At 33.3% G+C, this 12,825-nt stretch overlaps 1 protein-coding gene across 1 annotated transcript; it reads right to left on the bottom strand.

Annotated features, from left to right (window-relative positions):
* Window positions 1-1,085: 1,085 nt before the first annotated feature.
* On the bottom strand, window positions 1,086-11,815 carry LOC144348183 (IgGFc-binding protein-like). The gene is made up of 8 exons (XM_078007680.2): window positions 11,774-11,815; window positions 5,855-5,924; window positions 5,575-5,626; window positions 5,321-5,452; window positions 3,935-3,973; window positions 2,561-2,868; window positions 1,656-1,955; window positions 1,086-1,167 (listed from the first exon to the last, which is right to left on the bottom strand). The coding sequence occupies exons 2-7, from the start codon at window positions 5,915-5,917 to the stop codon at window positions 1,656-1,658; spliced, it is 894 nt and encodes a 297-aa protein (XP_077863806.2). The 5' UTR covers window positions 5,918-5,924; window positions 11,774-11,815; the 3' UTR covers window positions 1,086-1,167.
* Window positions 11,816-12,825: the final 1,010 nt, after the last annotated feature.

Genomic DNA, 12,825 nt, shown 5'->3' with positions numbered 1-12,825 from the left:
GCACATATGGAGTGGACGTAATCAACCTATTAGTATTCTATGCGATTGGAGAGAAAGTGTTTTGATGAGAGTGTCTGGGGTGTACGTGTGTGGTACCAACAAATTTGTGACGACTTCAATTTATACCGACTTGTGACGACAGGACCTTTATTCTGTCGACCCTCGCCTTTTTCATAATTTTTATTATATATTTAATCGAATTTAAGTCAAGTTTGAATTGCATAGGTTTAGTAAAAGGTATGGTTCAATTTATATTAATATATTTTTTTCCACACCTTCCCATTTTACTAAACCTATCGCAACTATATTAAAAGTTAATCCAATGTATGTCGTTACAAGGACGGTAAGACGTGTATATGTGTATGTGCGTGCGTGTATGACAGGTGAATGAATGCATACATCGCTCTGACACGCAGTCCACAACGCACCAGAATTTGCCAGACTACTTTATTTTGTTTGGATGTATTAACCCATAATATTCATCCTTATATTTAAGGATAAGTAATTGTCATTCGCAAATGTAATGTACACGCGATATGAGAATGGATGCCGAGTACTAACATTTTTGACGAAGAAAACCACGACTGACCAACGGGTCAGAATTATGATTTTATTAGCATTACATACGTGACCGAGCTTTGCTGAATAAACCGAAACTTTTTAAATATACACTGGCTTCAATGAGGCCATACAACACTAAAGAATAGTATCGCTCGAGGAGTTAGCGTGTTTACGATTGCAAATACCAAAAAATGATACATCTAGTATATTTTAAGCAACAATATTTGGCAATCAACTTGCATGACGCATAGTTGTCAAATATTGTGATGCGTTGTATCTTTAAAAAAAATGAGTGACAGCGTACATTATGCTAGTAACTGGTTTATTTTACCCATATTTATTCAAACCAAAATCAATAATTGTCAACCAATAAGTTGCATTTATAATAGACCAAGCAAAACATATCTAATGTCTTTTTACATTGTACCAATACAATATCATGCAACTGTAACTATTCTCGACAAATCATGCTGTTTATATCATCTAAAATATGTAATTCTGTAACTACATGTCGATTATTCCCAAGCAAATGAGAAACAGATAAAATTGACGCATAAGCTGACTTTTCGTGCTGATTCACCAAATCTGACCAACGTTTAATGCAGCCTGAAAAAAAAAATGTAAAAACAATGTTATTACATTAAGCGAAACGACAATATACAATTACATTTTGCTATCACACAGAATTATTTACATACTGGGAATTGTATAGAAATATATAATTTGTTTAAAAGGATTATCTCAGTATAATACCAAGTGATACCGGCTAAGCTTTAGTCATAGGATAGCAGTGGTGTTTTGTGTGTTTGATATATTTTGATGCAGTCTTGATTGTATTTCACCGGTGCTAGCAGCTTTTATAGTTTTCCATCGTTGTGCCACACTCTAATATCTCGAACAAGTCTTAATGTATTGTCGTGTTAAATTATGTGCTGTCATGTTTGTTGCGAAACGAAGAAACTCTTGTCTAACTCAACAGTTCTTCCAATAGGTTAATATTTGTCTGTAGTTGCTTAAGACCCATTTTTTAGGCGCTGCTACAAACTTTCAAACAAAGATAATAAGATACCACCAACACAAATGTAGAAACTCACTTAATTCTTCCACATGTCTATAAACTCCTTTGCCCCATTTTTACTGCTGACATCGTATGCGTTTCCATTAGCATTATTGAAGTCATTAGTCGGATCACCATCCATGTTTCCACACAGCCCTTCAAGTACATAATTAAGACCACTTGGTATGCGTATAGTCAACTTCGGCCCAGTATACCTTACAACTACTGCGTTTTCCAGTCGAATTTCAATCCAAGCGTCATTTTCCGGAATTGCAAGGACGTCGTTTTGTACTTCTTGAAATATTTCTCCTTGCATTATATCGTTACCATTTTCGTCCTGGCAAAAATGTTTAAATTTAAATCAGTACAATGTCACATAATTCATTACATTGTTTGGGGAGAAATCTGTGAAAAAAACAATGCATTCGATATTTCGCCTAATATAGTAGAAGAATATTATTGAGATTAGACGAGTTCTGTGACTTTGAAATTCTGAAATTGGCGTTAATGATACGATATATTTAAATAAGTTTTGCTAAATTGTATTTTTGGTAAAGGATGTTCTGCTTAATGCTAAGGTCACAATTACCCAATAAAAAATCGCAAAAGTCTGTCAAACCTAATACCATGTAGTTAAATATTAAATATCTATCCTTGGCAGCCCAGTTTAGTATTGTAATCAGACTGTACATATGTATGGATATTTCATAACATTATTCATGTCATTTATGAAAAATAAAATTTGATTTCAGAGGTACACTAATTTATATTCAAATACAAATCATTGTATGATGTATTGATGTAACTTGAGTAAGAGTTAGACATGTATATGCTTTACGTAAAATACATTAGAGCGTACTAATTGTGACCATTAGTGTTTGTGAGTTTTGTTTTATAACCCTGATATTAAAGGTACGTTGCCGTCAGCTAAATCATATTTACCTTAATAATTTGGTCAACCCCATCACCCTTTCTTGACAATACATAGGTTTTATCTCCAGACAAGATGGTTACACCAATGATCACATGTGGTGCCTTTGGATGGGGTCCTATCCCAGGTGTGATGTCAATTTTGAATTCATAATCAGCACCATCTTCGCTCTTAGATATTGTATACGACTCAGATAAATCTCCATTAAAATCAAATATTGTTCCATCGAAGGTATGTATATGAGGGTCACCAAAACCAACACATTTGGGACACTGGTCTGCATTTGAAGTGTCTCTTTTCATATCTAGAATCTCTGGAGCTGTAATGCAAAGTATCAAAGAGGATTATGCATACTATGATGGTTAGTGACTGCAGTCAATAAAAGTTCTAGATCGACATTAAGGGAGCGAGAGAGGAAACGAGAAAAAACAAACATTTATATTGATTGTTTAATTATCGTTGGTAGAAATTCATTGTGAACAATGTGTAATTTCAGTTTATTTTCCAAAGCCCAGTTATGGTTAACATCCCATCACACATCCCACCATACATACAAATACATTTACATAACCTGGCCAAGTGATGGGCAATGAATTTAATTTGTGTATTTTTTGAAGGTGCTACATATAACATGGGCCTTGAATGAATTAGCGGTACTATACGCTATCTACATTCTTTAATTTATCACTCACTCTCGCTGAAATTTCTAAGTTCTGTCACTTTTTGCGCATTATTCCATCGCTTTTCATAAAATAACAGTCTTAGTAGTGTTATAATTCATTCATAAAGTATGATAGAAAAAACGTACGTATGACTATAAATATGAAGAAATCTTTTATTGAATTTTCACGGAAACTAATTTTGGACTAACTTTTCCCCTGGTGATGATGCACAAATTAAACATCTATTCTCATTCACATACAAATGTGCTGAAGAAATCACACGTCTAATTTTGAGGGCAAAGTAACTACTCGGAACTCCCGGAGGATACAGGAACGGAAACCGCTGGTTTGCATTTGATCACCTTCTATATGGCCACAAGATGAGACCCGTCCGTGGAATTCAGTCATTCAAGTTTGATGGACTATATTTCCTGAACTGAAACAGAACAAAACAATTCCGAGATCCACTTTCAAGGATTTTTATCTCGCAAGGTAATAGTAAAACAAATGGCGAGAAATGGCCAATCGAGGGGAAATCTATTTCTTATCGAGGTTCGTGGAAACTTCTGTAACTTAATCTTCTAAGCAAACATTAACACTAAAAGTGCACGATAGTGTTCTCCTATAACTCTCCTGTGAATAGTTTTTTAAACGTGTTTGTTGTGTGTTTTTTACGTCGCGCTATGTGGCAATATGTGAGTAATAACTAATATGTTCACTTACCAGACCGTTTGTTTCCATTACACTTGTTCACCCATTCAGCTGTAAAATATCAATAATTATAGAAGTCAGACCCCTAACTGTTTAAATGGGGTCGGGGTACACCCACATAATTATCTACAATGAAAATTAAATATGTGTATAAACATAAAAAATAGTAATGTTTCCGCTATACATTGATTTAATGATTTTGACATAAAATGGTAGCTCACTGTTTGATCAGTACCACAAAATGCTTTTCTGCACTACATACCATGTTTGATATTATATCAACGTTTGAAGTATGCAAACAATTATTTAATAATCTTCTCTAGATCGATTATGAATTCTAAGTAGTATTGTGGTTCTTTGAGTTTTCAGGTAGTGTAGATTTTACCAATTTAACCTTTTTATTTTATTAGGATATTTAATCATTACATGTATTTCATATTATGTGAACTGTAAAATTTACATGTTTGATGATTGGAATTGAAGGTTGTAAGCCTTGATATCTTTTCGCCATGTATTTATAAATACAGATTATCGGGAATTATCCATTTGTCAGAACAGAAATTATTTATACATAAATAAATAGAAGTTAATTGCCAAATTGTGGAGTCTTCTATTGTACTCATGCATTAAATTACTGTATATTGTGCACATTGTTAAAAAATAGCTTGTCATGTGAATTCATTAATTTTTTATGTATCTACTTTTGAGGGATATAAAATAGATATGCATTTACTGCCAAATGAATAATGTTCACATAGATCATGTGCCTAATTAGTTAATATGCACATAGGAATTCCCTCGTTGTAGTAACACATTCACTACTGACCACTATGTCTGTAGACATATAATTAAAAGAAATGTATTACAAATATGTATTTATTAATACTTAAACTACAATAATTTAGTTACAAAAGATGTGTCTCTATTACAATAATTTAGTTACAAAGATGTGTCTCTGATGTGTCCATCATGTCAGCTATATTTGTTTGTATCATGCACATTGTGGTGTGTTAGGATCGAATACTGTGGAAAGACTGATCTGTTGTATACAAGACTACATTATACCGACGTGTTGTAACCGTGTTCAAATGTCTATTTACCACTGATGGTAAATAGAAGTATACTGTTTACATTGAAGATACATAATGGTGAATGGCATTGTTGGCATTTTAAAGTAATGTTAACGTGATGGCATGAAGTTATTTCAACATCAGTTCAATAAGGTCTTTTCAATGTTTTTTTTTCAACGTGGAAATATTAACGAAAAAATATAAATTCCCATGTCTTTTCTGCGGTACGTTCTGATGTTGGGTATCACTCTGTATGAAGCAAATACACTATGTTATCATTCATACGTGGAATTTACGCAGGTATATTTAGTCACTTTAATATACTTACGGTTATAACAACACTTCTGTGTTCCAGGGCATAGGCCACTTGCCCCAATACCATTGTAAACAGTCCAACAGCAAACTTCATCAGCATTTTCCAGGCATACGCCACATAACAGCCTCCAACACTCAGTACTTTCTAATATGAGTAAATAAATGCAACATGATACAAATTCTGTGTAAAGTATAGCCACACTATTATATTAAAGTTACACACTAAACAATTCACATCTACACACCTCACACATCAATGATACTTACTGAGTCCTCCTCGTGTTTCCACGTCAAGCTGCGTATTGTCAGTTTGATGGACCTATAAACAAATAATAATGTCAAAGAATGATTGTTTTAAATTTATTTGTCTTTGAAAGTGTTTTAGTGTAATAACATAATACATTTTTTACAATAAACAAACATTGGTGTGTACTATATAAATCAATAACATATCTAAATCAATGTTCTATGAGTTAATCGGTTTAAAACAAAATGTGTACATAATTGTTATTTTGAACGAGTAAAATGAAGATTGAATACAACTTACCATAGAAATTGTAGAATAAACTTGCCATACTAGTATGAGATGGAATAACCACACTCGAGCCATCTTGTCCCTGCACGAAAAAAAAAACATTAGCATATATTAAATACAGTAATATTTTATACATTCAAATTATTTCATTTCTCCAGGTCATATTAGGGGCTGGTAATTTTCCTCTACCTAGAAGGGGACGTAGTGAAAATCAAAGGGTGTAATTTCACTAAAGTGTCTTGATGTGTTTACAGACGCGTTTTGTAAAGACGAAGCGTTTTTAAATAACTTATACCTTTTTACATAAGAAATTGATAAGTTTTGTATTAACTACCAACTTTATAACAGATTTCGACGCATTAAGCCTTAATGCGTTTTGTAATAAAAAAATGGCTGACGCCAAATGTAAGATGCATTTTGTAATACCTTTTGAAGCATATTATTCTGTCTTGTGTTACGAAAATTATTATAGTTACATATTTTTTTTTAAAAACTATTTATAATTGTTTTACTTATAAACGAACAATCATGGTATATATATATATATATATATATATATATATAATTTTTTAGGTGCATACAACAGTATTATATCTGGTAAACATTGGAATAGTAGCATATCCTGCATGTCCAATTCATCCATGGTTATATGGTAGTATTATTTGTGAGACGAAACATTACAAACGTTTTAAATAACATTTAGTGATCATACACATGCCATTGTATAAAACTGTTTTTTACTTACATTGTTATAAGGGCCAAGTCCTGTTTTATCTAATATGGCAATCCGTTCCTTACTGAACACGTATGATCAGTTATAACTAAGTAACTTGCAACGTATCACACACATTTTTTATACGTATACAAGATTATTTCACAACTCAAACTAAACTAGCGTGATTTATTAAGAACGTTTTTATAATGATGGTATGGCTTCACTTTGTTTCTTTCGTTAAATCCTCGAAGACAAAATCTCGTATTTACATTAAAACAACTTTATTTTTCTATTTTTTGAATATTAATTATCCAACAGCTGTTAAATTTTACATCCTTTAGAAGAAACCCAAATTTCCTTCAAATTGTTGCATGTCTCACGATAATCATAGGCCTTGCTACCCTCATTTATATAGACAAGACTTGCCTTTGTCAGTCCAGTGCCCCAGATCGGGTAAAGTATGTGTGTCATTTTGATACCAATATGCTATTTCTACATTGTTGCTTGTTGTTTTACCTTATTTTTACTTTATTTGAGTTTGATCTTTCTATGTGTATCACTGCCGAATCAAATATATTTATTGCACAAACCATTGCTGCATGAGTAAATATGGAATCAGTGGCATGTACAACCCCAAACTCGCTGCATAGAACATTGTAACATCAAATCAAAATGAAGATATAATTTAGAAAAGCAATGAGTCTGTTAGTAGAACATCAATCCTAATTAAGGTGTATCTTAAGTGAAGTGAAAATGAAAAATACAGAACGATCTGATTTGAGGGAGTTTATAAATAAACTCTTTTATTACGGACACTAATCGTATATTTGGTCCCAAGGGAGATGTTGAGGTCAAATATCCGTTCAGTTGTATCACTATGAATGTTGTATATTGCATTTCATGTATTAGATGCGGGAAACTTTATATTGGTTCTACAGTTCGTCGACTGGGTGATCGGTTTGCTGAGCATCTACGGCAAACTAGACAGAAAAATCGTTATTATCCGGTTTCACTTCATTTTAATTCTAGTGGACATAATATTACAGATATGTCTATTTCTGGTGTATGTGTTGTCAATGGCAACGAAAATCAGCTCAGCCGTGTCGAGGAGGAAACTATATTCCGCCTTGGAACTAGAGAACCCCATGGTATTAACAAACAGTTCAACTCATTTGTTGAGCTCACTACCTAAGGCGCGTTATTTGTTCTATTGTGGATTTTTTTGTGATTCTAACTTATAGTTCATGCGCGTTCTTACGTTCCTATGTTCTACCTGTACGTTATCACACTTGCTTCTATGCTATCGATAAAGAGCCATTGCTCGAAACGTCTAGCTATTTTTAATAGTTATTTAGGACTATGATTACCAAATATTATCTTCAATATATCATAATTTGAGGGAGCATGGATCTACGTGTTGTAACCATATGGAATAAAAGATCTAATATTGAGAACAACGCCCTCAAGTGTACTGATATCATTGTGGGCATTTCATTTCAACAGCGCCCTCTATTATTATTCATTAGTGGGATTAGAGAACCGTATTGGGCGTGAAGTATAGATACATAATAAAGGTTTAGATGTACTTATAGGATAGGATTGACTATTGATTTTGGTAGTTATTTGAATATATGAAAGATATTTCAATTTGTCACTATGTCATTGTTCACAATATTCATGAAGAGCGAACTCGAATAAAAATTGTCTCTGCACTATTGACTCGGATACAATTTATCAAGGATTGCTGGAAGCGTGGATTGCGCGATAAAAAAAGGAAAAATCGCTGACTTCTCTTAAAATGTGGGATACATACACTATCAGATACATTGAAATGGTTTTATAAATGAAATATAAATATAATATTGTCATTGTAAAATAAGCACCTTAATTTGTATGATTATATATCAATCTGATTAAAATCTGATGTATTGTACGGCATGTATTTTATTATATACGTTTATTTTACTTTTACTATTATTTTTAATTGTTTTGTATTTTTTATGTTTTTGTTACGTACTTATGGTTCGGTATATTTTTAACTATCGCCACATACATCTAAACCAATGCCTATGTAACAAGATTTCAACGAGACCTCCCCTGACTGTTTTAGTTAATGAATCACATACCTCCTTCTATATGCACCTGATGACGTCACCGGTCAGAGTCAGGTCACAAGCACACTCAAATAAAATGGCGGATTGTACCGATGTTAGCGATGAACACAATCGGGAAAAACTCGGCTTTTCGGTAAGTTTATCATTGTCAAATGCAACGAAAGTTAAATTTATCTTTATATTGTGGCTTAAATGGTTCCAGTTTAGGTCGTTGTTTTGTGTAGTTATTCCGGGATTTGTTTCCACCAAATGCACCAACAATTTGTACAATACAATGATCAGGAAATATTCTGCGTGGACGCTGTGTGCCGGTGACCGTTATACAATTTGAAATCAGTTTGCATTGTTTACTATAGCTGTTTACAGTGTTCCAATCATTATGATTTACTTATTTGTTGTTTCCCTTCTAGATAATTATGCTTAGTGTTCGGTGTAAAAGTTGAAGCGATGACTATATAAACAAACCTTGGCTGGCGGAGATGCATCAGTAAGTCTACACATTTGTTGGAAATGAAAAAAAAAATTGAATGTAATGACAAAAATTGTAAAACGCTGGGGAATTTCTTTTGTAAATAAAAAATATACTAGTAATTTTCTAGTAATGGTTTATGTAAGGTAATTTATTGAGCTGTAAATGAATTGGGGTGCAAAATTTAGTATTAGATTGCCCATAGAATATTGCTACACTGAACAGTATGAATTGCAAAAATAAAATGATATTAGAGAGAAGAACTTTCTCGCACTTCATCTACACTTGATATTATCCTCGCCACTGATATTTTTCGACGTGGTGGTGTGGAATTTTGAAATAAAACAGTTTAATGACGAGAATCCAAATTCCCACTGACAATTTGTGAGAATTATCAAAGGTCAACAAAAATGTGCGAGTATATGCACGAGAGAAACAAATTATCACCAATACTGATGAGAACATGAAGTCTTGCTAAACTGTGAAAAGCATGCGCTTCTTACACGTTAACAATTTGAGGTGTGAGTGAAAGTAATAATACTGAAGTCAATCTAAATTTACTGCAAATAAAGTACGCAATAGTTGCAGTCAAATATATTCTTTATGCGGAAGAAATTAAACATTTGCAGTTGTATTTTTGTGTCAATCGTAGTAGCCACCTTCACCCCCTCCCCCACATAATTCCCGCTGGACAGGGGTTCGCCAGTCAACCGCACATTTCGATCGCTGGAGCAATGACGATCTAGATGGTACATGTATGGCCGTTTTTTGTGCTACGTACAAGAAAATAAAAATAAAAATTAAATAAACTGTTCGTCGCAGTACACAACAGAACATGATTTTTCAGCCTTCAAAGGCAATTGAAAAATTGACCCGAGTATTTAACCACCTTTTCTGGGCATTTTCCCTTGCCTACCTTTGATTGAGTTGATCGTCTTCAAAACGAAACCCAATGCGATGCAACACGATCTTATTTTCTTATATATTGTAATTGTTTGTTAATTATTGTCTCCAATTAGTACGCCGTCGGCCAATATAAAAGGTTAGCTGTGATTGGATGTAACTTATACAAGATTTGAAAGGGATTTATATAGCCATTGGTCAGATTCTTTTTTTGACATTCGCAATTACCAAAATTAAAAAAAAAACTAACAAAAAATGAATAATAAATCAAAATAAAATAAAATAAAATTAGAAAACAAAAACAAACTAGGATCTTATTTTAATCAGATTGGATTATATATATTTTGTGAAATTCGCCTATACATTCTAACTTGAGTGATTAGGTGAAGCTAAAAAGTACAATCTGCAATACACAAACAGATGTCACAGCTATATAAAACCCTATAATCTATTTCTCCGAAATGTGACATACGACAAACACAAAATGCATATTCATGGACCCGCGGCAAACAAATACTGTGTGCATTTTGTGTGTCATATGTCACATTTCGGAGAAATGGATTATGGTGTTTTAATAGCTGTATATTTTCGCTGTGTTGTGGAATGTATCCGCATGCGAATGATGTGATTGACTATTATTCGTTGCATGGACGCATTTAGTCTACCGAAAAGCGTGAAAATAGTAATCAAAAGAACGTATCCAGACGGTGTTCAGAAACGGTTTCTAGCTAATCCCGGGACCAAACCATCTATGCAGATTATAACATGTCATATCATTCATTCGTCTGCACTGCACGATATTTGATAGTTATTTTGTCTATGCTTCTGCTTCTCCTAAATGTTGACTGTAAACAGTTTCGCCGGGTTCGTTGGCATCAAGCCCAAAAAAGTTTGGCAACAAAGGGCGAAAAGATTCTATTCTCAGTTAAACGAGCTATTTCTAAGTTTGGTACTGTAAATATTAAGTTAGCTTTTACTATTTTTGCTTCTAAAATATTGGCAGTTCTTTTATATGGTAGTGAGGTGTGGGGCTTTCATGTTGGTAATGATATCGAATCAATTCAAAATAAATTTTGTCGCCATGTTCTATGAGTTTATTCAAACTCACCCATTCTGGCACTGCGTGGCGATTGATATATATTGATATATGCAATAACACGCCAATAACTCGTCAGCTCAAATCTTGCATTTTTGAATAAGGGGAAATGTTCAAAATACCATTTCCTTGTGGTTTTGTTATGTTGGATTCATTTTTTAATATGGTCACTGAAACTTGGTATTGTACAAATATGTTATTTTCTCCATGAAGATGGTAATTTACACCCACCGAACGGAAAACTTTCTGTCCTCCCTCAAATTACGCCGCAGGCAGAATAATGACGCTCGGCGGCAGAAATTCAACTAGACGCATGACATAAATCACAAAAATAATAAAAACAAAATACATTTTTTTTGGGGGGGGGGGGAGATTTGGGCGGCGTCATCCTTTATATCATGCCGCGCTGGCAGTGACGATTCGGAAATTAACAATCTCAGATAGATTGAAGTACTCTAATCAGCAATAAATTTACCGTGTTCTCAACATTATTAAGTTGTATAGTTTTCATGGGTTCGAAATATAAAAAGTTGTTGAAATAGTGTTCAAGCTCTCACGTTTAGAAATAATTGAGGAGCTACAATACATGCAGATACAACACTTCATGAAATAAGAAAACAACATATATACGTACCTTTTTTGTAGAGGTGTATGAAGTGCTGTTCAAAGATAGAATGCAACTAGACTCTACAGATGTTAGTATTTATCTGTGTTGATTAACATGTTAATTAGTCATGTAGACTTTTCAAACAAATAGGGAATTTTACAACTGCTACTTAGCCATGATCAATATCACGTACAAATGACGTCATCTATTCAGACATATTTCCAAATCTTAATTTAATGTGTGTGTGTGGCTGTGAGTGTGTGTACTTGCATTAATAATGTTGCAAAGAAAACCATACAGATACATAACAACTTCTGGGGGTAATACTCACTTTCCAAAGAGCTTTTTCATAGTCCTCGGAAAATATATGTTATATTATTAGTTAATTCGATTATTGATACTTTTTGCCTAGCTTAGGTTTAGTAAATGTGGAAGCCATGGCACAGTTTATATTAATATTAATATAATTGTACCATACCTTACCCTTTACTTATATATTTTCGTTTGTAATTGTGATTTTTGATGGACGAATTATTTTGAAAACATTACTTTAAGGTTAAATTGAATTAACCCGTGTCTAATTAGGTAACAAAATAGAACACCACGGTGTTTATATGGGTTACGCCCTCACTAAACCCATGTGTAATTAGTATAATTAGTCGAATTAGTAAAACAGAAATAATAGTCACAGCTGCCAAACTCTCACTGTAAATATGATGTATAAGCAGTAGAATATATGTATCACCTCTAAATTTCTCACAAGCTATTCCAGCAGACATTTGAACTTATGCATTCCCATTTCTGAATAAATTATTTGTAATTGTGATTCGTTGATCGATGAATTATATTGAAAACTTTATTTTAATATTAAACTGAATTAACCCCTGTCTAAGTTGGTAACATAATAGGATACCCGAGAGTTGTTCTGGGCTACGTCCTCACAATATTCATGTGTCCCGTGGTGTTTGCTATACAGATGAGATATCTCAAAGCTGTTAATATCTATTCATCTGACCTACAGATGACCTATACAATGTTGAGGGCATAACATCCGCCAACATGAATTGATTATATAACCA

Source organism: Saccoglossus kowalevskii, chromosome 7 (assembly GCF_978046115.1).
Source record: "Saccoglossus kowalevskii chromosome 7, keSacKowa6.1, whole genome shotgun sequence".
NCBI classification, from domain to species: domain Eukaryota; kingdom Metazoa; phylum Hemichordata; class Enteropneusta; family Harrimaniidae; genus Saccoglossus; species Saccoglossus kowalevskii.
This window is presented reverse-complemented; position numbering and strand designations above follow the sequence as displayed.

What these genes read in the sequence shown, in the direction of transcription:
- LOC144348183 (XM_078007680.2), bottom strand. Translation starts at nt 5,917, where the DNA reads ATGGCTCGAGTGTGGTTATTCCATCTCATACTAGTATGGCAAGTTTAT. An exon ending in TTTATTCTACAATTTCTATG is followed by an intron (nt 5,627 to 5,854) that starts GTAAGTTGTATT and finishes ATTTGTTTATAG; the next exon opens with GTCCATCAAACTGACAATAC. An exon ending in GGAAACACGAGGAGGACTCA is followed by an intron (nt 5,453 to 5,574) that starts GTAAGTATCATT and finishes TACTCATATTAG; the next exon opens with AAAGTACTGAGTGTTGGAGG.